At 32.5% G+C, this 24,968-nt stretch overlaps 1 protein-coding gene across 2 annotated transcripts in view; it reads left to right on the top strand.

Annotated features, from left to right (window-relative positions):
• The window catches only part of LOC143058335 (voltage-gated delayed rectifier potassium channel KCNH8-like), a 149,489-nt gene extending 130,685 nt beyond the window's left edge, over positions 1 to 18,804 (top strand). For both annotated transcript variants that reach the window (XM_076231808.1, XM_076231807.1), the window contains exons 6-15: positions 2,669 to 2,906; positions 4,070 to 4,227; positions 5,153 to 5,357; positions 5,851 to 6,045; positions 6,701 to 6,900; positions 8,100 to 8,349; positions 9,109 to 9,326; positions 13,438 to 13,628; positions 14,782 to 14,879; positions 16,086 to 18,804. In XM_076231808.1, coding sequence (XP_076087923.1) covers positions 2,669 to 2,906; positions 4,070 to 4,227; positions 5,153 to 5,357; positions 5,851 to 6,045; positions 6,701 to 6,900; positions 8,100 to 8,349; positions 9,109 to 9,326; positions 13,438 to 13,628; positions 14,782 to 14,879; positions 16,086 to 16,876 — 2,544 coding nt within the window. In that variant the 3' untranslated portion in view covers positions 16,877 to 18,804. The remainder of the gene's footprint in view (positions 1 to 2,668; positions 2,907 to 4,069; positions 4,228 to 5,152; positions 5,358 to 5,850; positions 6,046 to 6,700; positions 6,901 to 8,099; positions 8,350 to 9,108; positions 9,327 to 13,437; positions 13,629 to 14,781; positions 14,880 to 16,085) is intronic.
• The last annotated feature ends 6,164 nt before the right edge of the window (positions 18,805 to 24,968 follow it).

The following is a 24,968-nucleotide window of genomic DNA, read 5'->3' as shown; positions in this document are numbered from 1 at the left end:
AAAAATACCTGTACCAAGACAGGAATATTGTTTTCGTTTGTTCTGTTGATTGATATCTATTTATTTGCATTCGTGATCGGCACTTTTGTTTAATAGTAGTACCATATCATGTATCACCATGATACATATATTATATTATGTACTTAAACAAAATAAAAGATTAAAAGATTAATATGCAGCAATGTGACAGATACCGAATGCTAAAACATCATGTAGGAAAAAGTTTGAGACGTGTCCCGGTCGTATCTTGGACATTCTATTATGGGGTGTTTGTTACAAACACACCTGCATACGTTTTAGTTAAAGTTGAACGATCTTGCAGCGTATACAACGTGCCCTACACGTGTCTCAAACTGATCTGTAGCGCGTTAAACGCGCTTGTAGCGTATGTACTACGTGCATGTAGTGCACAGGTATACGCTAGACACACGCCCGAGATGAATGATTTTTTTTATTCTGCATAAAATTTTCCTCGAGTTGTAGCGTTCACTAAGCGTATACCTTTGTATTTCGATGTACTTCAAACTTATACAACACGCGTTTAAACGATTGCATTAGCGTTCCTCTGGCGTGCAACTAGCTGTTACTTGGTCAATTTTCTCTATATGTTTGGTGCTCACCGGTCTATATGCCAATGTGTGACGCCGGCATTTTTAACAAACCCATAGTCATGCTAGTTGTGGTTTCAGTTGAATTTCATCTACATCTATCTTTTCATTGTTTAAAACACGTACACTTATCCTTCTTTCCTGTCGAAAGGGAATTCAAGACCATATTAAGTCACATATATATTAATCGTTCGGCCATTTACTTTCAAAACATTGACAAAATTTCTATCAAATGATACCAGAAAATATATCTTATATTCATTGACATAATTGATACTGAAAACAAAATGTGAAGAGTATAACAATAAATTAGAAAAGAGAAAACTAGTCTTTAAGATAAGAAATTTAGAAATTATGTCGTATAAATAAAGGCTGTTCGAAATTCATAAATCGATTGAGAAAAAAAAACAAACAAAACCATTACAAACTAAAACTGAGGCAAACGTCTATCTTTAATATTCCTTCATGGTTTTATAAATAATCCTTTACTCCATTTATTAGTTTGAAATACGAGAACAAGAACATGGATTTTACGCACAATTATGCGAGAGAAAAATGTGATTCTCATTTTTTAAACAAGATACAAATGTTAGTTTCTTTTATATTGGTGAAAAGATATAATGTTTTTCGTGTTAAAAATGTCACAAAACCAGAGAAAAAAACATAGAAGCCCCATTATAAATTTTATAGACCACTTTCGAGTTATTCCGTCACCGAAAAAAAAATAGTTTATGCGCGCCTTTATGACGCCATTTACCAGATAGACGGAATTGCTTGTATCCCTGCACTTTGAACATTCGCCAAGCGTCTTAGTGATCTTTATTGTGCAGGATAAACTAGAAATAATGTTAGTTTTGTAGGCACTTAATGACAATTCCTTAATGACAGCAGTGCTGAAAGACAATTATGAGCATTGAATTTGCCGAATAATTCGTGCAATATAGCGTTATAGTTTTCCAACCACTCGCTTAACATTGGAACGGAAGTGACGACGCTCCTAAACGCACGAATGATAATCAGTAAAAGGTTTTTTTTACGGAGATACATTGAACTCGAAAGTTGTCTATCAAATTGATTACTTACCAAGTGCATGTTTTGTATTTTGAGATACCGAAACAATATATTTTGTTTCTTGCTTCGTGCATCGACTCTTTTGTACATCATACCTGATTTAATACTTTTATGCTGGGGTTAACATGACATACATGATGTTCACGGTATATCTGTTTAATTCCAAAGGCCCTCAAAATTATTCTTTAATTAAATTGATCAGTTGTCGTGCTAAACATTTTTTATTAAAAGCTGTACATTCGAAACTTAACCTACTTTCGAAATTCGATCCTGACTGAAGTCTGAATGTAAATAATTGCATTTGCTAAGAACAGATTCTTCGCTAGTGATGTGAAATATTTTTCTCACACCGGTCAGGAAATGTGAAAATAGCACAAAAATTTTAGAAAATCTTAATATCTACTTATTTGTATTAAATAATACTGTCCGTTCAGGAAATAAGACAGTGAAAGGATGAAGTAAACAGCAAACATCTTTATTTTCTTATCGAATGTTGATGTATTCCCTGTTCTTCATCAATTTTTCAAATACTGCTAAGCTATGAAACAAATTTATAAGATATTCAAATTGATAATTATAAACAACACCTACAGCGTAAGACCCCGATTGAACCATTTGATCAGAAATGAATCAATTGGATAATTTTGGTCTTATTCAAACTAACAATGGTCTTATGTATTATTTACGCATAATCACATTAATTCTGTATTAAAGTAAGAAGATATTCAAACAAGCAATGGTCTTATGTACTATTTATGCCTAATTACATTATTTCTATATTAATATAAGAAGATATGGTATGATTACCAATGAGAAAACGATCCACCAGAGTTCAAATGAAATGGATATATTATTAAGCAATTATTGGTTATGGTCTGTTTATTTGACAGTAAAATAGACTCCATCACTTTAAATACTCTTAAAACTAGAACAAGATGTAAGTTTCATAAATAATTTTACATAACCATGTTTATGCATGTCTTTTGCAGTTCACCGGGTCAATATCAGGGCAGATGCCAGAGTACAAAGTCCAAGAGGTCAAAAAATCTAAATTTGTGATTGCTCATTATGGAATTTTCAAAGTCGGCTGGGATTGGTTGATATTATTGTGTACATTTTATACTGCCATAATGGTTCCTTATAATGCAGCATTTTCCAACAAAGACGTCAAAGAATCGCGAGATTCTATTTACTCAGATGTTGTTGTGGAAATTTTATTTATAATAGGTAAGATTTGGGTATTTTTTATGACATCTAACGTGTGCATAGTACGTATTGTCTGTCAAATGTAAGAAATTTTATTGCATAATCTAAGCCAAAGAAATTAGTTTGTTGCATCAAATTGCATGAAATTGCATTGAATTTCAATGTATACTATCATGCATACACTAGGTGGTTCTATTTTTGTTTGTTTTTAGAAAGTTATCGCAAATTGATCCAGGTCTAGTTAAACACTTGAGATAGAAGAGATAACTATAAACCAAGAAGGAGAAATATAATGCATTTATCTGAAATTAACTTATAACACCGATGAAAAAAGATGATAAGCATTAGAATTCCGTCGGTTTAGTCATTTTACAACCTAACATTCAATGAAGATATATAAACAGAAAAAAATGAGACATCAACAGATGAATGACAATCAAAACACGTATTCTTCAGGTTTGTGTATAACAGATAATTCGTCATCAAATAATGAGATATTAATTGAATTGCTCTTCGTTTTTTATTTTAATTATATATTTTCTTGCTCGTTGAATATTTCTAAATCAGCACTTAGTAGTTTTCAATTGATAATGTAAAATATCATCAGAGATGACATCATGCTATGTATGCCTTCCTCTGATTTTCATTTTCTAACAACTTCGACATGACATGAATGAAGCCATAAAGAAGGAGTACACTTTGTTTCCTATCATATGGCAAAAAAGCAAAAGTAAAAGTTTGCAGAAAGATCAGAAAGGCGATAAAAAAAAAACAGCATTCAAACTTATAAGAAAACGACTCGACGAAATAGAGAAAATATCCAAAACACAGTACACATAGCACAACATAGAACACTTAAGACATAGCTACATCAAATCGGGGTTATATCAGGTGCTCCGGAAGAGTAAAAAAGGAAGTGTCATCCAACAGATTAACATTTTTTTCGACACTCAAATACAAGTTTATGAAATCAACTTTTATGTGTTGAGAATTATTGTTCTGAGCTGTCGATACAGAATACCTGTATTATGTATTTTCATCTGACAAATAGTGACAAACATTTGAAAAATCAAACTTAAAAGTAAAATCTCAAAAAACCGAAACCCGAGGAAAAATCAAAACGGAGAGTCCCTAATGTTTATTATTTGACAACCTATCTTTATCTTCTTTTCTTATATTTTCAGATATAGCTTTAAATTTTTGTACATCGTTCCTTAGTAGAAGTGGCCATATAGTTTATGATTTAAAACAGATAGCAATTAACTACATAAAAGGATGGTTTTTATTGGACCTTCTTGCCGCCCTTCCTTTTGACTTCCTGTTTTTATTTAATGTCAACTTGGTAAGTGACCTTGTGATTGTTTGTAAAATTCTGGTTTATATAAAAAGTAAAATAAAAAAAATGCTGAACTCTGAGGAAAATTCAAAAAGGAAAGTCCCTACAGTGTAATCAAGTGGCAAAATCAAAAGCTCATACACATCAAACAAACGGATAACAACTGTCATATTCTTGACTTGGTACAGGCATTTTCTTCTGAAGAAAATGGTTGAATAAACGCCTCTCAATAGGAAAAGGATTAATAAGCATGTTTTCATCAAATCAAATCAAAATACGTTAGTCTCATATGAATTATAACATACAATAATAAAATTTTAAAAAGGGGGAAACACGTAATCTTTGCAATACTCAAAGGCAGACACATTTGATTGTTTCATCTTTTATTTCGCCTCAAGTTTGTTTTCTCAAACCATCAAATTGTTGTCATGTTGCCTTAAATTTTGATAGGAAACACCAGTTCAGTAGCTCAAACTAGCTTTCTTGGATTTTTATGTCGTGTTTGCATTGTCATTTTGATAGGAAACACCAGTACACTTGCTCAAAATAACCAGATAGTTGTGTCATTTTAAATGCAACAGTAGTATACTGACATTTTAATATGTCATTTAATGTGTTATACTAAGTTATTGTCTTCTTAGTTCTATAATGTAGAAGGGTGTTTTAATCCTTTAATTGAGATTATAGAAAGATACAAAAGTTATAAATCTATTGAGAGAAAACAAATCGGAGGTACAAACTAAAACCGAGGAAAACACACTAACTATCAAAGGAAAACATCGAAACAACAGAACAATGAAGTGCAACAAAAGCAAATGACAATGTAACGAATAGAATAGCAACGAACTATTAGATAATAATAGAAAACATCAGTATATTTGCTCAAACTAGCTTGTAAAGATTTATTTTTGTTTCTTTACATTTTTGATAGAAAACACCAGTACATTTGCTCAAATTAGCCAGATTGTTACGTCTTGCCAGACTTCTCCAGAAAATAGATAGATATTCTCAATACAGTGCTGTTGTTGTGACACTGCTGATGTGTATGTTTGCAATGAGTGCCCATTGGTTAGCATGCATATGGTACGCCATAGGATATAAAGAACTAAAAAATAATCCACAGAACTGGACAGTAGGTATGTGTGAGTAACATAACTTAAAACTGGGTGGAGGACATAGGTTTCCTTCTGTTTAGATTTAATAATGACCTTGCTCTTATATTTATAATGGTACCGCAAACACATTGTTGTCTAACATGTATGTCTCCGCACGCCAGTTATTTGTTTTCTAATGACTGATACACACATTAGTTATTGTATTGGTTGCCTGGTGGTACCGTTACATGATTTTATTATATAATGGACCTGCACATACACAATGTTTGTTAAATGGTACAGTACACACCTTTTTTTTTTTGTCTGATGGTACATTGCACGAAAAGATGGCTGTCGAATGATACATTAACACATGATCATTTTTATAAGGGTAAGGAATATAAAAGAATGGTTGTCTTTTGGTACTGTACAGAAAACCTGATGATTTGAACTAAGTTAACGATGTACCTTTTTTGTTGATGTGGAGGTAACTTTTAAAGTGTACATTTTCTAATTATTTGATATTATTGCTTAGGATGGTTATTTGAGTTGGCAGAAAGAATCGATGATCCTATAGATTCAAACAGAACCAACAAACCAGACATACTCACATCCTACCTAACAGCACTTTACTTTACATGTAGTAGTTTAACTAGCGTTGGATTTGGAAATGTGTCTGCAAATACCAACGCTGAGAAAATTTTCTCAATATGTGCCATGTTAATAGGTGGTAAGTTAGTCTCTTTTCTGTTTTATCTACTGTTTAGAATTTATAATATATCAGCAGTCTAGTCAATAATATTTCCACACTAGAGCTAAAGTCGCAAATAATAGAAATCAATCAATTTTAAATTATGGTAACCGTAATACATTATATATTTATTCAAATATAATGTTGGCAGTGTAAGGGAACATGATCATAAAAAAACAACATTATATATAGCAGGCGTCAATATTAGTACACGTCGTAGTTACCAAACATAGGGAAACAAACCAAGTGATAACACAACACCGTTCGTTAAAGAACAACCAAACAATAGTATGAAAGAAACAATGCCTCCAAATTATATACAGTCAAGCAATGCATTGATAAATCAAAGTAAAACATTAAAACTTCAATACAGATAGCTACATAGAGTCTGTTGATTCATAGCGTTTTATTTTGTCAGTTTCTATCTATTGTTGACTTGGATTTTGGTGTTTTTGTATTATTATTTTCACTATACTAGTGATTAGATAAGGATATATAACAATCTGATGTGTTTCCTATTCAGCCATGATACACGCCGAGGTTTTTGGTAATGTGCCAGACATTATACTTCCAATGTTTTCTAGATGTGCCGACAACTACTAGTATATAACTTATTGTTTCGTTTCCCTTTCAGCCATGATGCACGCCGTAGTGTTCGGTAATGTGACAGCCATTATACAGCGAATGTATTCTAGACGTGCCAACTACCACTATAAAACCAAAGATCTCAAAGATTTCTTTAGGACACATCATATACCAAAACCACTCAAACACAGAATGCAGGAACATTTCCAGGCAACTTGGTCTGTTAACAACGGCATTGATACAAATGAGGTAACGTAACTTTCAGGCAATTCGGTGCGTTTACAAGGGTATAGTTCATTCTGGTAAAAGAGGGACGAAAGATACCAAAGGGACAGTCAAACTCTTAAATCTAAAACAAACTGACAACGCCATGGCTAAAAATGAAAAAAGACACACAAACAACAGCACACATGACACAACATAGAAAACTAAAGAATAAACAACACAAACCCCACCAAAAAACTAGGGGTGATCTCAGGTGCACCGGAAGGGTAAGCAGATCCTGCTCCACATGTGGCACCCGTCGTGTTGCTTATGTGATAACAAATCCGGTAAATAGTCTAATTTGGTAGGTCACATTCATGAAAGAGAAGGGGATTGTAGTTCCGACGTAAGGAACATATCCGATATCATTTGTGAAACGGTTATTCCATAACGGTCAACCAACACGTGATGGCGTCCGTAAAATTTACGAAGGGTAAAACAGCTTTCAGCCAAAATGGTCTGTCAACACGGAAATCTATACAAACGAAGTTATATTGCATCCAGTCATCTTAATCTAAAAGTAGCGATATAAATGAGGTAAAATAACATCGAGGCAGTGTTCTGCCAACAACTACATCGGTTGAAATTTGGTAAGATAACTTCGTGGCAACGTGGTCTACCAATAACGGCATCGATAGAAAATAGGTAAGATAACTTCATGGCAACGTGGTGTGCCAACAAAGTCATCGATGCAAATAAGGTAAGATAACATCAAGGGAACGAGGTCTGTAAACAACGGCTTCGATAAATGAGGAAAGATAACACTCAGGTAACTTGGTAAACAGGTACATCGATACCTACGAAGTTAGACAATATATTCAAGCAAGTGGTCTTTTAACAAGGCCCCTCATTCAAATAAGACAACGTACGAAACTTGTATAATATGGTCTGTAAACAATGGAAGTGACACCAATGAGATGAGATAAGTCCGAAGCGAATCTGTCTGTTACAGACAGGCAAATTAGTACTACATTTTTCAGATTTTAAATGATTTCCGCGATGAACTTCGAGGAGAAATAGGTCTTCACCTATATCATGACATCCTATCTTTGCCAATATACAATTATCATTTTTTTTTCAGATTTTAAAGGATTTCTCCGATGAACTTCGAGGAGAAATAGGACTTCACCTACATCACAATATCTTAATGATATCATTGTCAATATACAATTCTCATTTTTCAGATTTTAAAGGATTTCCCAGATGAACTTAGAGGAGAAATAGGTCTTCATCTACATCACGATATCCTATCATTGCCAATATTTGAGGACGCCACCCAAGGATGTTTGAGGTCTATTTCGCTTCATACAAAGCGCGCATTTTGTGCACCGGGAGATTTCCTATCTCACAAAGGGGACGCTGTGAACTACGTATATCTACTGTGTAATGGATCTATGGAAGTTCTTAAAGAAGAAATGGTGGTTGCGATTCTAGGTATGCTAAAAAAAACATTTAATGCAGGATTCAAAAGTTTGGGTTTTTTTTAATTAAAACATATATACTAGTATTCTCAATCAACACATACTATACAGGGTTTAACTATAAACAGGTATATGTGTTCACCTCTTCTCAAAGCATCACAATCGTATAGCTGTGTGTTCTATATGTATACCTCATTTGAATGTTTAAAAACATTATAACCTGAAGTTTTGATATAAAGGTAAGCTTATTTTAATTCTCAATAGATGCCTAAATTAATGTTATTTGGTCGTTTTTAATAGTTGTAGCATAGGTATTCTTTTAGCATCTTCTTGTTTCCATACGTTCTATATATAGGTATGGTATAAGGTTTAGTTCTATAAGTTCTTATGGACTTTTACTTTTATCTTGGAGTTTGGCAATTATGTTCATATCAATAGGGAATATAACTCCTTTTACAAGAAAAGAATCATACATCCTTGAAAGTTTGTTCTTTGATTACCTGAATTTACAAATCCCTCAGACAAAGTTAAACTTAGATTTATTTTGCTATTATGTGAAGGTCCTTTTTGGTCTTTTGATCGTTCCTGATGAAGGTAAATTACCGCATATACTGTATAAATTGATGTTTTAAAACGCTTAATATAATTCACTAGTGAAATATATATACTAGTATGTCATGCACAGTATCCATAAGAATTCATAATCTACATGTAATGACGTGGTACAATGTAACTATATCTGTTTTTGTTCAATGTCGATTTATGATTTCAGGGAAGGGAGATTTATTTGGTGCTGATATAAATATGGACGATCCAGTAGGAATTTCCTGTTGTGACGTCAGATCGTTGACCTACTGTGAACTTCAATGTATTAATATACGTGGATTTGTAGATGTATTATCCCTGTATCCAGACTTTGCGGAGAAATTTCAGAAGGACATCCGACATGACTTGACATATAATCTCAAGGATGGATATGAAGATGAAGAGGTATATATGTGTTTTGACAAATATTTACTAGCAATATAAATGTATTGTTATTGCAGTTTAAATCCTTTTAAATCCGCATAATTCATTGGTTAATTAAGTTTAACATTGAATGTTGTCAGTTTCGATGGACTTCCGCTTTTTTAATTCGATGCTAATTCTTTAACTGGTAGTATCCTTAGTCAGTTTATCGGCTTTATATGAGATGCACTATTGAAATGTTTAATGGAAAGGCATCATCAATATATCTTAAATGCACGCACTTTGCTAGAAGCTTGTCTATTGTGTTTTTGGGAACGTTCTATTTGAATAAAAAAAATGAATGAACAGCTTTATCCCTTTATATAAAGTTTCCAGTTTTGTATCGTCTAGATTGCGTTTTAGTATTGTACAGCGGTGTACTACTGTTGTTTTTATTTTGGAATATTCGTTATATGCATCATTCAGTAACATGAAGGATTTTGTTCATTTGATTGAATGGGGGTTCGATATTTAGATTTTTCGTTCCTGTATTTCCTAATATCTAGTAGTTAAATTACTAAAGATGTTTTGAGCGTATGTAACACAGGTTTGGAACAAACAACCATGTGTCTTGTTCACTGATATTGGCAGTATACAGTGCTTTTTAATTGAAAAAAGTTCTTCGATGAAGATAGAAGTGTACTTTTAGATTTTGCTAAATGTTTAACATTGATATTGTAGGAAAAGGGTCCTTAAGTGAAGATACAACTGTACCTTTAGGTTTGGCACGTGATTTACATAACACATTACGTGTTATGTTCTTAACGGGAAAATGTCATAAAAATTGAGATGAAAGAAGTGTACTTTTAGACTTGGCATAATGTTTTACATAACTGATTATACAAAAGATCGATTATTCATATCAAAATCATATAGCCAACGTCTTAAAACATCTCAATTAGTGTTCACTTCTGGAAAGAATGGCTCTCATTATATCTACTGACAATCACACAGAGTAATTTCTATTCAAGGTATTATAAAGAGGAGGTAATCTCATCAGTGAGTGGGTTAATTAGTACCGTTTGTTATAGATTGTAGTCCAAAGTATATTCAGGTTATTGGGTTAATTAGTACCAGTATATTCAGGTTGAAATAATAAAGTTTTCTATAAGTTCACTAGACAATGGTATAATCCTCTAATTAAGCGGTTTGCGTGTGATACGTGCATAATAATTGGAATACTCTTAGAGACAAATCTCCATGAAATTTTCAAATAAAGTATTAGCTAATAATTTCGCTGACATTACTTAGAAGCAATAAATTTGAAAAAAAATATCAGCACAAAATCAACAAATCGGATTTATTCATGAACCATTTTCAATTTGAATTATTAAGTCGATTTAAAACAGTCAAATATGTACAACAATACAAACAAGCCTTCTTATTGCTGTAGATCATAACTAAATTATAACAATATTGTAAAACCTATTTACAATTAACTAAAATAAACTTTAGAAATAAGGATTTGCGTACATTTTGCGTTTAAACATGTATTATATGAAATCTTTAATTGCAACATCATAAATGCCTTTCGACTTTTGGTCGAAATTGATGTTTTCCATGTTTATCAGTATAGTAGTAATTTGGTCATTTTTAAATAGTATTTTATCATTTATCCATTAAGAAAGTGATGAATATAAACACAACCAAATTAAGAATCACTTTCGAAGGGTTCCTGTACCGAGTCAGGTATATTACAGTTGAGCTTTTGATTTTGTCATTTGATTAAGGACTTTCCTTTTTGAATTTCCTCCGAGTTCAGTATTTGTGATATTTTACTTTTTACTGATAAGGTTATTTGGCGTTCATGAGAAGTACCAATTTAGTATTATGATATGGCTGATCGCATAAATATTTATTCTGCAACATCCCACAATATAAAAATACTGAACTAGTTTTATTGATGCTCACAGTACACGTATCCTCGTAAACAAAGCTTTGTACTACATCTGAATAGCAAATGTCGACATAAAATAAACTTCATAAATATTGATGACAGCTTATCTTCCACTGTTTTTTTATTGAAATCTTATTCATGACCAACTAAGACTGTGCTTACAACTTAAAAGGCAAAAAGAAAGCAATTCCTTGATTTACATTAATCCTTGACACAGGTTAACAAATATGTGACGATTACAATAACTGCAATGATACATCCACAATATACATAAGAAAATGCCTGTACTAAGTAAAAAATATGACAGTAGTTATCCGTTCGTTTGTTTGTTTTATCTTTTGATTTTACCATTTGTTTAGATACTTTTCGATTTAAATTTTCCTTAGAGTTCATTTTTGTTTTTTTTGTGATTTTGCTTTTTACTCGAGATTTAAAATGAAATGTCTTGTAAAATATTCATCGATGATTTCGTTCCATTGGTAGATAAAATCTAACGTTTATGTGTGTCACTTATGTCATGGACTTCCTCTTATAGGGATTTATCTTGGAGGTGGGTTATTCTATTGTCGGTATATTTAACATCGCCGTGAAAGTGCGGGCTTTGGCAAACAACAAAAACACGTACAACCTACCATGTTTTTTTTCTTAAAATGTCCCGTACCAAGTCAGTAAAATGGCAGTTGTTATCTTATAGTTCGTTTCTGTGTGTGTTGCGTTGTCGTTTGTTTTTTGTTACACTTCAGTGTTTCTGTTGTTTTGTTGTTTTCTTCTTATAGTTGATGTGTTTCCCTCGCTTTGAGTTTGTGACCAAGATTTGTTTTCTCTCAATCGATTTATGACTTCTGAACAACACTATACTACTGTTGCCTTCTTTTGATAAATAGTTTTTCATGACTGATATTGTTTAGATTGAGTATTCATGTGCTCAGATTTTGGTTTTCAATTTACTGTTTCGGTTGTTGTTGTTTAATTTTTGGCAATTATGCCTTTGCTTACAATCTTAGTCAACAAATAATATAATCCATGATTGACTTTAATTTTAAATAGAGGTTAAGTATTAAATCTGGGACAAATGCAATGTTAGTCTTATACTATTATAAGGCGACATGTCTGTTCGATAGTTTCGTTCGTTTTCGTCTGTTTTATTTGACTTTTGATTTTAGGTTTCTTTCTCTGTATATTGTCTCTTTCCTGAAGCAAATAATTAGTTACTATCATTTTGTCAGATGTTTCAAACATTTTATAGACGTTGGGAGTGAGTAATAATCTACAAAGTGTCGTATTTATCTGTTTTGAAAAAAAGACCCGTGAAATGTTTTTTTCTAATGAACTGTCTTTTTATAAGGGAATTATATTATTTTCAACATTATAGATGAAAAAAAACAATTGTGCATTATAAACTGCTTCATAACATGTATCAATGATTAAATCCTTTGAACTTCTTAGGTTTTTTGACCCTAGGGGTTGTTATAGTAAGATTTGACATATTTTGCTGAGAACTTTCGTTTTCATTTCTTTTCAATATCATTATTAATTGATATATGTTGAGCTTTACTGCTAAGTGTTATAAATTTGATAGTGTGTTAGTTTGAACTTTATTTGTAAATAAGTCCGAACCTATTACCTGATTGTTTTCTTTAAAAAAAAATGCAGAAACACTTTGTGAAAATTATTTTAATAAAACGAAGGAAAATCAAAGCTAATAAGTCTTTATAACGTTTATAATCAAAGTGTAAGGCTTTATATATATGCTTTCAAGTTTATCATGTATATCATGGAAATACTTCAATATGTATACTGCTTCTTATATACTTTGATACTTCTAAATCAGTACATATAAGACAGCTCCTTCTCAAGCTTCAATAGATACTAAGGATTTCCTATCCCAGGAATAGATTACCTTAGTCATATTTGGGCACAAAGTTTTGGCGTTTTGTGTTGTTAATGCTCTTCAACTTTGTTCTTGTGTTCGTCTTCTAACTAATTTGATCTGAGCGTCACAGATTAGTCTTATGTAGGTAAAACGCGCGTCTGGTGTATCAAATTATAAGTCTGGTACTTTTGATAACTAAGTGAATCCCTTTTTTAAATTTTCATGAATACAGTACAAAACATGTATATATAGAACACGCATTTACAAATGAGAGTAGAAATTTTTTATATATTAATATGCTTAAAAACTATTTTTTTCTTTAGAGCGAAGGAGAAACAAAACTTCACAGGATAATAACACTGCCATCTATCTCAGAAGACGACGAAGAATCGGACAGTGATGGGAAAAACGATAGTCCGGGCAGTCCTGACTCCAATGTCGACGGAAGTCCCACATCCCCATTTCTTAAAAAGAACTTCCGGTTTCCATTACCTAATGGAGATATAAAAACAAGGTAAAAACTCAGTATTTAACTTATTTGTATGACTAAAACGTTTGAACTCAATAACAGTAAATGCTTACATTTTTTATCTGTTTAGTATTTTCTCATTTTCTGAAATCAGAAACGTTTGATGATAGAGAGAGTATTTAAACATCATAGGAAGAAGAATACTCATGATAATTTATTTATACAATATTTATCAAATGAAAATAGCAAATTAGAAATTAAAATTTTATCGACTGGGAATTTTAGAAAAATATGTTACTACATGTAGTTATATTAAAACAGAAGCACAGAACACTTAGCTAACGATACTCTCTCAGACTAACAGTTCACCAGAAGTGATATTGACCAAATTCTAGTTCTGTGCGTCTAAATTTTTATCAGAAAGTGTGTTGTCATGAAAAAAAAACATTTTAGATTAAAAAAAATCATCTACATCAGACTTATCAGTGCTGGTCGAATACAAAACGTTGAAATGTCAAATTTAAAAAAGATTTTATAAACATTTCAAATTTTAAAACTGTCCGTCAAATCTGTGAACGGGCTTACAAAATGTGTGCATTATGAAATTTTCAATATTATATAAACAGTAACCTTTACTTCAAATCAGATTCCATAAATCTTCGACACATATCATACCTTTTCTTCTATATTGACACTCTTTCGAGATCCGGCCTTTGGGGTTAGACACATGTACGTTATGTTTGATTTGTATAGTTCGTTGAGTTCTGTTTGGTTATATAGTAAGAGTTCATGTACATACCGATACACGAGTATTATGGGCAAATAGATGTAGGAAGATGTGGTATGGTTGCCAATGAGACAACTCTCCATCCAAATAACAATTTATAAAAGTAAACCATTATAGGTCAAGGTATTGCCTTCAACACAGAGCCTTGGCTCACACCGAACAAGAAGCTATAAAGGGCCTCAAAATTACTAGTGTAAAACCATTCAAACGGGAAAGACAACGATCTAATCTATATAAAAAAACGAGAAACAAGTATTAATTACATTAACAAACGACAACTGTACATCAGATTCCTGACTTAGGACAGGTGCAAATATTTGCAAAATATACTTAATATATTGCTAGTCAGTGTGTACATAATTCATTTCGTAGAGATAACTCTTTAAATTGTTTCTGATATATCTTTTATAGAGAAAAACGAGTAGCATTTGGAACTAAGCGCCATAGTTCCTTTTCTCCAAAACGACGATCTTCCATGAAGGACCGACGACGATTAAACTCAGCGACAGGTAAAATGTCTAAATCTATAAGTTATATTTCATGCATTAAACATATTAAAGATGAGGGAAAGATACCAGAGTGACATTCAAACTCATAGATCAAAATTAAACTTCATGGCTGAAAAAGAAAAAGATAAATAGACAAATAATAGTAAACAAGATACAACATAGAAATCTAAAGACTAACTGATTCTGTTGTATTCCAACATCTTGAGACTGAGATTGCATGGTAGTTGATTCATGCATATATAGCAGAATAGTTTTCAAAGGTACCAGGATTATAATTTAATATGCAAAACGAACGTTTCGTCTACATAAGACTCATCAATAACGCTCAGATCAAAATAGTTATAAAGCCAAAAAAGTACAAAGTTGGAGAGCATTAAACGCTTATCCTGTTGATGCTCCCGGTCGTACTTTCATTCACGCAGTTCCCTCAGTTTCTCTTTGGCCAAGTTCGAATGGAACTAGAGTTCTGACTAGAGTTCCATATGAACGGTAAGTAATTTTGAAGAGTACGGTCTCTAGATTACCGGAAGTACAAGGCACCTACTCTTAATATGTTTACATTCAAATTTGATTGGATTGACGTCATAACATCCGGGATATCGAGTGCCACAACCAAAGGTTCCTCGAGTGTTAATCCCGGGAGAGCTATATCCAATCATAACAGGTGTTATATATGACCATGTCAATTCCATCTACTCTAGATATCCATCCGAACTTGGCCTTTTATAACCTTGATTTGTCTCTTCGTTCTCGATTTTACATCGGTATACAACTGTCGCCTTTATTTCTTTCTTTTACATTTTGATATATCTGATTGCTGATTGCCGGTCTTTTTGTATTTTGAAAGGTTTAGATATGTTAACTTATCCATACAATGTTATATTTACAAAAGCATGTGATAGTCAAAGAGAGTTCGATGATACCATAGGGATATACCAAAGCAATGAAACAAATAGGTAGACAGCAACCACAATTATCTCTCAAAATCAACCTCCTGGGGTGCAGAGTCCTCACCTTACCTGCTAAACTGGTAACGGTGGAACAGCTAAGTTCAAACTTGAAAATCAGTTTCAAAAGACTTGATTCAACATATTGACACCATGGCTAATGACGAATCCCTTACAAAAAGACAATAAATATCAATTTCTAATCCACAAACATATAAAATTGATTTTACTGTTTAAATTACATTGGATTTATTTTCAGATTCAGGGAAATCCAATGATCCTTTATCGAGTTCTATTGATAATTTACAAATAGAAGTGGAAGGAACAAAAACCAATATTAAACAGTTAGAGAAACGAATAACCACGATCAGTAATGAACTGTGTAGTATAGGTGGCAATCTCAAACTTGTCGTACAACTGCTGACCCCTAACCCTAGTCTTCATTCGGAATCACCACCGTCGACGCCATATTCACCTTATGTGAAGCCATCATTCTCATTCGGATCACCAACTAGTGAGGACATTGGTATCGAATCTATGGATAATACTTCTCTAACTTTGGGCGTGCCTAGCCCTGGTTACAAACGACATTCAGGTGATAGATTCAGATCACCTCTCATTGAGAAAAAACAATTATTGAATAACTCGTTAGCTCATATGTTTGCCAATAAAGACAATGAACGGAACGAGGATGAAACTTCAGATACCGTCAATAGATTTCTAAAGCTTGATTTGAGAGACAATTTACATAAAGGGGATTGTGTTCCGCCTATTTCTCCTATTCCAAGAAACAATAATTGCGGCTCTCCTACCTGTTTATCACCTTGCCTGAGAACCAGTAGAATTATGATGGAGAGTCCGTCTCCGTTGTCTCCAATTTTAAAACACACCAAAGGACCATCGGAATGTGCGTCGCCTCTCTCTCCGTCTTCAAGAAATAGTTTGAGTACGCATGCGTTTAAATCACATGACAGTGGAAAGCAATCTGTAATAGTTACGGCTGATAGGGCAAAGGAAAACGGGTATATAAGTAGAACGACAGATCTCTGAATCAATTGTATTTTAAAAGTTTGTGATGATTTACAATTCCTAGTCATGTGTTGTTCACGTTTGATTGATATTATATTTTACTAGTTTTATTTTATATAAATTGAACTTTACATTTTTAAGGTTGCATTTGTATATGTTGTTATGTGCTAAAAGTCATCAAAAAGATAAAAGGGAACAAGCTATCGCTTATGAACTAGAATTCACTGAAATGTCGGTCTTTTTATAATAATTTTGAAAGTTTAATGACATGACTCACATATTATGATTGAAGCATTGACAAACGCTTGTATATACAATGTTAAAGGATATGTTATGCATATTTTTAAACTGATCGTAGTTTATCATTTTATGTTATTCTCTTAATATTTTATTCTAATCATGGGGAATGTATTAATTACGATTTGGGACCAAATTGCCACTTAAATTAAATTAAAAATATTTCAAATTTTTCTAACAATTTTACGGAATTAGAGAGAAGATAATAAAATCTTATGGACTACAACTTTAGTACCAGACACTAGGTACCAGTCTGCTTTTCTGGGTTTTTTCAAATATCTGTTTTTTTTTTGTCTGTGATGCTTTTGTTCTCCAAGCAAACACGTAATGAAATATGTTCATAATGTCATCTGCAACGTTGCTGTTAATAAAGCTAATCTTTTAAAAACGTTCGAATGAAGACAGCATTTCTTCATAATATCTTTGAGCAGAGACAAAATTACAGGAAGATTAGCTGTGTGACGTCACGTGTTTTCCTGGAATTTTGCTCATTGTGCATCGATTTTCCTCATTCGGCAATCCTCGTTAGAATCCGCTACGGAATTGGCCGAATTGTGACGATTCGATTTTCCTCTGTTAGACATTGTATAATGACAATGTGTTTATTTATGTTACATGTTCAATGCAGCTGTGATATTAATTATTGTTATGTGACGTTTACTGTAAAGTCAAATTCACCTGGTGTTCGAGTGAAAAAAAACACATGTAACATGTGTATACAGGAAACCAGTTACATGTACCTGTTTATTTTTCATTTTTTTCATTTTTGTTTTTGAAAATTACGTATCAACTGCACGTTATTAGGAACACCCATAGTCATTTCCGTTCCTTGTTGATCGGCACTTAATTTTTTACGCTTTTGCAAATTATGATAACACATACAAAATAATTCAATTCAATGATTAACTTTATTTAACAACTCATTGTCGATATAACTTACTATGGGTTTGTAATACCTATTGAACAAAATTGTAGTTTGATCCGGAATGTTAAAGCTTTGTTCATTTTGTAAAGTCATATAATAGAAGCAAAGTGTCAAAAACCGGTGACATATTTATCTAAATAATAAAGTATCCCCCTATGTGTTAATGTTTTGATTAAGGGATGATAAACTATTCTTGGTCAATCATTTTGGTATGACTTCCCCGCTGTCATTAAAGTTTCGAGTACGTTTATCGTACTCAAATTCAGAATTCAGACTATCAAATAACTGGATTTATTGTTTTGAGCACAAGTTTTGTTCTCCGAAAATTCAGTAAGGTTTAATGACCGAGTGATCGGTCCACTATACAGTATAACATCTAATTGAGAACATTGAGAATCTGCAGATCAAATGCAAATTCCACTTTCACAAGATCTAATATATCTACTTGAATCATTATTGCTCACGTTCGTAAAGAACCTCCTGAAATGGACACCCATTTCTTTTGCGTTCTAGTTCACAACTTTTCACTATAAAATTACCTTCTTCATTGTTTACATTATAAAAGTTCTCACGCCGCCATATTTGTTACTGTAATTGTTGAGAAATTAACCATTCCATGGAGATATTTAATTACATTCGTGTATTTACATATCATTGTATTGTTTTATGTAATTGTTGCTGAAAAGATTTTTTTTTTTTGTTATGCTAATTAAATTTTTTGAGATAATGTTGGTCTTCTGTTTTTCATCATATCGATACGACATGTACATTGTATATAGATATAGTATGTATTTATTATGAGAGAGAAACGGTCACATGTTTCAACATATTATTCGTTAAAATATGGATTGAAGTATTTATTTCCTATTGTCTCCTGTAAAAGTATATGATTTTATACATGTAGCAAGAACCATTCCTTGTGCTTAAACGATCTTCACAGTAATAAACCGCGTCATAACTTCAATCTGGATCCTTCCATTATGCAGGGAACACCACCAATGTAGAATAAAATTATGTATTATTCTATATACATGATATCAGTTTTTTCACTCGGTAAAAAGTAAAATCTAGCTAATATATATACAGTTTCTTATGCACACACACACACATAATACGATGCACATATACATAGAATAACATTCTTAAACAATATAAATATCTTTTGCTTTTATCTGTTTGTCTCGTATAGAACCATCAATTATTCACAGAACGTTGAGCAAAGAAAGATAACTGTGGCGCTAAACAATACACAATGAGCAAATTTGAAGAAATAATAAAGGGTGCATTACAGTTTCTTTTTGAAATGGATATTTACAATTGTGCATGAAAATTAGATGCCAGTTATAAGCAACAGTCTCAATAAAAATAGAAAGATGTGGTATGAGTGTCAATGAGACAGCTCTCCTTAAGGTTACATGTATGCACGATGATGGTCTAATAAATTTGTATAGTCATTCGTCTAGAATTGCCAGAATAAATTTTAGATAATTGTAATAACTCATCAAAGACACCGTTTATAAGTTTTCCTCTATATAAGATTGATCAGTTATCCAGTACGTGTGAATAAGGAGAAGAGGGGACAGAAAGCAGAGCACATCTTATGCAATAATTATTATAATAGATATAGGAAGATGTGATGTGAGTGCCAATGAGACAACTATACATCCAAATAACAATTTAAAAAAAGTAAATCATTATAAGTCAATGTACGGCCTTCAACACGGAGCCTTGGCTCACACCGAATAATAAGCTTTATCGGACCACAGATGAATTATCACGTTGTGATTGGTTAAATACCGTCACGTGGTGACCCCCTATGAGACCGTATGGGGTTAGTAAGTTCCATATGGGGTTCATGACGCGTTAATGGCGACGTCATCTATTAATGTTGTTGTGTTTCATTGTTTATTTTTCAACAAAACGCCGCAGAAAAAGACCAGCGTCCGATAAATTCGTTATACGGTTAACTACTGACCCCCTACGGATCCATAGAGGGTGAATAAAATTCATAGGGGACTCGGCCTCCGGCCTCACCCCCTATGGATTTTACTAACCCTCTATGGATCCGTATGGGGTCAGTAGCGAACCATATAACTTATAATAAAGGGCCCCAAAATTACTAGTGTAAAACCATTCAAACGGAAAACCAACGGTCTCATCTATATAAAAAAAACATAGTTTACTATTGTACTGCCCTTTGATGAAGGTGTTATGATATCTTAGGACATTAAGAAGCCTTCCCATCCATCATCATTAATCAAACATAAAACAAGAAACAAAAACAAATATGTTGCCTGTCTATACGAGCTCAATTTTACAAAGTGGCAATATTTTAAATTATTACACTTTTTGTTTCAAAAACTTTTGCACAACATAATTCTGGAGTTATTGCTCTACCAAACCCTTCCTTCCAAGCACAAACCGTTACAATATCGAGCAAAAAACATGCATAATTTAGTTTTACACTTTTATTTTTCTTTTATAAGCCGGTATTATAATATGACAAAAAATAGTTCATCCTAGAAAGGAAATATTTTCAAGGAGCCAAATTAAGGATGTTTTGTTGTTTTGTTGGTTGTTTTTTTTTTTTTTTTTTTTGGATGACGTTTTCTATGAAAAACTAACAAGTTGTTGCATTGATCATGTTAATTGCAGCAATCATTACTAAAATATTCGCATGCTTATTATTCTAATGTCTTAGCTGATTGTTGAAAAGATTTAATTTGACTGCGGTTACTTCTTAATATTTTTATTTTGAGAAAATAATTATATTGAAATACAAACTGATCGACTTCACAACACTCATTTAAAATGTCAGTTTTTCAAGATTATTTTTTTTTTATTTGGAGAAAACATACAATCTATTAATTACCCACAGAAACACAGAGTATTTATTTCACCACATTCTCTACAAGTATAGAGCGGTGAGTGGTGGTACTCAAAACTCAAAATGTATTTCAGTTGTACGTTGTATATCCGACCGCTATTATCGTAGACTATGCGGAATGGGCTTTATTCATTGTTGAAAACCATACGGTGACCTATGATTAATAATTTCTGTGTCAGATGGTACATGTATCTTGTGGGGAGTTGTCTCATTGGCAATCATACCACATCTTCTTTTTAGCTCACCTGGTCCCAAGTGAGCTTTTCTCATCACTTTGCGTCCGTCGTCCGTCGTCGTCGTCCGTTGTCGTTAACTTGTACAAAAATCTTCTCCTCTCCTCTAAAACTACTGGACCAATTCAAACCAAACTTGGCCACAATCATTATTAGGGTATTTAGTTAAAAAATTTGTCCGGTGACCCGGCCAACCAACCAAGATGGCCGCCATGGCTAAAAATAGAACATAGGAGTAAAATGTACATTTTGGCTTATATCTCTGAAACCAAAGCATTTAGAGCAAATCTGACAGGGTAAAATTGTTGATCAGGTCAAGATCTATCTGCCCTGAAATTTTCAGATGAATCGGAGAACCTTTTGGGTTGCTGCCCCTAAATTGGTAATTTTAAGGAAATTTTGCCGTTTTTTGGTTATAATCTTGAATATTATTATAGATAGAGAAAAACAGCAATAATGTTCAGCAAAGTAAGATCTACAAATAAGTCGACATGACAAAAATTATCCATTGACCCCTTAAGGAGTAATTGCCCTTTATAGTCAATTTTTAACAATTTTTGGTATATTTTTGTGATCTTTTACAAATCTTCTTCTCTGAAGCTACTAAGACAAATCCAACCAAACTTGTCCACAATCATCATTAGGCTATTTAGTTTTAAAAATGTGTCCGATGACCCCGCCCGTAAATCAAGATAGCCGCCATGGCTAAAAATAATATATAGGGTAAAATGCAGTTTTTGGCTCATACCTCTGAAACCAAAGCATTTAGAGAAAATCTGCTGGATATAAAATTGTTCATTAGATTAAGATCTATCTGCCCTGAAATTTTCAGACCAATCGGGCAACTCGTTGTTGGGCTTTTGCCCCTGAATTAGTAATTTTAGGAAAATTTTACAGCTTTTGATTTTTATCTTGAATATTATTATAGATAGAGATAAACTATTAATAGCAATAATGTAGAGTAAAGTTAGAGCTACAAATAAATAAACTTGACCAAAGTGGTCAATTGACCCCGTAAGGAGTTATTGTCCTTTATAGTCAATTTTTAACAATTTTCATAAATTTTGCAAATTTTACAAAATATTTTCCATTTTCACTTTTCGGCCAATTTTATTATCGATAAAGATAATTGTAAGCAGCAAGATTGTTCAATAAAGAAAGATCTACAAACACATCACCAACACCAAAAACACAATTTTGTCATGAATCTTTTATATGCACATAGACCAAGGTGAGCGACACAGGCTCTTATAATTTCCACCTACTCAAACCCAAACGAACGGTGAAAATAAGTTGGTATATTTTTGTGTCAATTAGTCTCTTGTGAAAAGTTATCTTATTGACAATCATACCACATCTTCTTACTTTTACAAGGATGTAAACGATCACAATCACAATCTTCAACTATATGCAAAACCAATACTGAAACTTTCATACTCGAGTCAGGAAGCTGCGAAAACAAGGAAAACACAAACTACTCCTTACAATCTTATCAATTATTGGTAGCTAACTTAATTCAACACTTATCCTATGTGAAACCAGGAGACAATAATGAATTTTAATGACAACGGTAGACAGTAAACAAATGTAGCAATTCTGGTGTGATCACAATAATTGTATAAGCTTATTTAAAGAAGTCCTAATATAAAACAGTCCGAAAAACAGACAGACAGACAGACAGACAGACAGACAGACAGACAGACAGAGACTGACAGACAGACAGACAGACAGACAGACAGACAAAAGTCATCTTTTAATTTAAGTTAATCAATCGGTATTCGGCCACAACTGACTTACGCGAATGTTTCAATTCCTAATGTTGGAATTGAACAATATCTTTAAACTGTTATAAAAACATTATAAGTAAGATTAACCTACGGAAGCGTATTAGCGCCACACATTTTATTTTTTATTTTTCTTCCTATCTTTGCAAACATTTGCGTTATATAACGCAAACCGTTGCGATATAACGCAAACCTTTGCGATAACACGCAAACCTTTTGCGTTATAACGCAAACCTTTGTTTTATCTTATTTCTTATTTAAGATTCAAAGGAAACAGTAGTAATTAATGGAAGAGGCTGTATATATTACAATGTATCACCTTTGTGGTCATTGCAAAGTAAAATGCTTGAATAATTAGATCATATCATTGACTAATAATGCGCAGAATAATATAAGAAGATGTGGTATGAGTGCCAATAAGAAAACTCTCCATCTAAGTCACTATTCGTAAAAGTAAACCATCATAGGCCAAAGTACGATCTTCAACACGGAGCATTGGCTCACACTGAACAACAAACTATAAAGGTCCCCAAAAACGATATTCATGTTACTACTAGTATATATAGTACAAAGAAAATTGAGTAAATTGAGGTTATACCGTGGAAAAAAATCAACCCTGCTAATATAGCTATAACCGAATATAAATATATTTCCAAAGTAAGACCTCGTTTGAGAACTGTGTAAAGTAGGTTAGATTCAAACAAGCTACCCTTTGGCAATAAATGTATAGAATGATGATGTTTTAGTAATAAAATTATGTTCTCTCTATTCAAATTGCTACCCAAGCATCTTAAAAATACTTCATTATATTGAAATGAAAATTCAATGACTTTCTATATATATATCAAAGAATCTTGATCATATTCTGAGATTTAGAAAAAATGTTTCCTTATTAATAATTCATTTTAAAGCAGAAAGATCATTTTGTCTATTTGACTCGGAGGTTTCATAATTGTATGACATTATTTTTGATCTTTCCGAATTTAAATATGACTATATACTAAACTATACATATTTTTTTGTTAAATTATATACTTTTCTGATGCACAAATCAGTCTTAATTTATGTATTATTGCACATCAAGTATTCCATTATTCTTATGCATATTTATTATAATGATTTGGCCTTGTATGTATGTTTCTTTTTTTTATCTACTAGTAAATCACATTCAAAATGAATGACAGACGGACATATATACAAAACTTAATGCCTAATTGAAATCAAGATATTTGCGTTATAACGCAAAAGTTTGCGTTATATCGCAAAGGTTTGCGTTATAACGCAAAGGTTTGCGTTATATCGCAAATGTGTGCGTATGTTTGCGTTTAACGCAAAACATAGGAAGAAAAATTAGAAAAAATATGTGGCGCTAATCACTTCCGTATTAACCAAGCCAATTTTGGACAACCCGTACTATTTCGTTTCTGATCCTTGTCAGTTGTTGTTTTGCATTCTGTAAATTCAGACATTTATGCGAGATTTCTGTAAATGCGAATACTTCGTCTGTTTGACATCAACGTGAAAGCCAGTTACTGGTATTATACTTAAAAGTCAAAACGAAACATTTTTTCGGCAGATTATGACTTTAAATTTGATGGGTTTCTTTCGTATTCTTGTCTTCTGCATACATGTACCATTGTTATCGCAAAGGTTATAAAATTATAAACTTATAAACTGATAAATTTACTAATAAAGAGTAAAATCACAAATAAACTGAATTCCGAGGAAAATTCAATCGTAAAGTCCCTAATCAAATGGCAAAATCAAATGACAAAATACATCAAACGAATGGACAACAACTGTCATAATATTCCTGACTTGATACAGGCATTTTCAAATGTAGAAAATGGTGGATTGAACCAAGTTTATAGCTCTAATCCTCTCACGTATATGATAGTCGCATCAAATTAACGATTACCAGATTCATAACAGTGAATATTCAACCCGGAAGGATATATACAAAACGTAACCTATATTTTTACTTTAA

The sequence above is a fragment of the Mytilus galloprovincialis genome, chromosome 14 (genome assembly GCF_965363235.1).
Source record: "Mytilus galloprovincialis chromosome 14, xbMytGall1.hap1.1, whole genome shotgun sequence".
NCBI lineage: Eukaryota > Metazoa > Mollusca > Bivalvia > Mytilida > Mytilidae > Mytilus > Mytilus galloprovincialis.
This window is presented reverse-complemented; position numbering and strand designations above follow the sequence as displayed.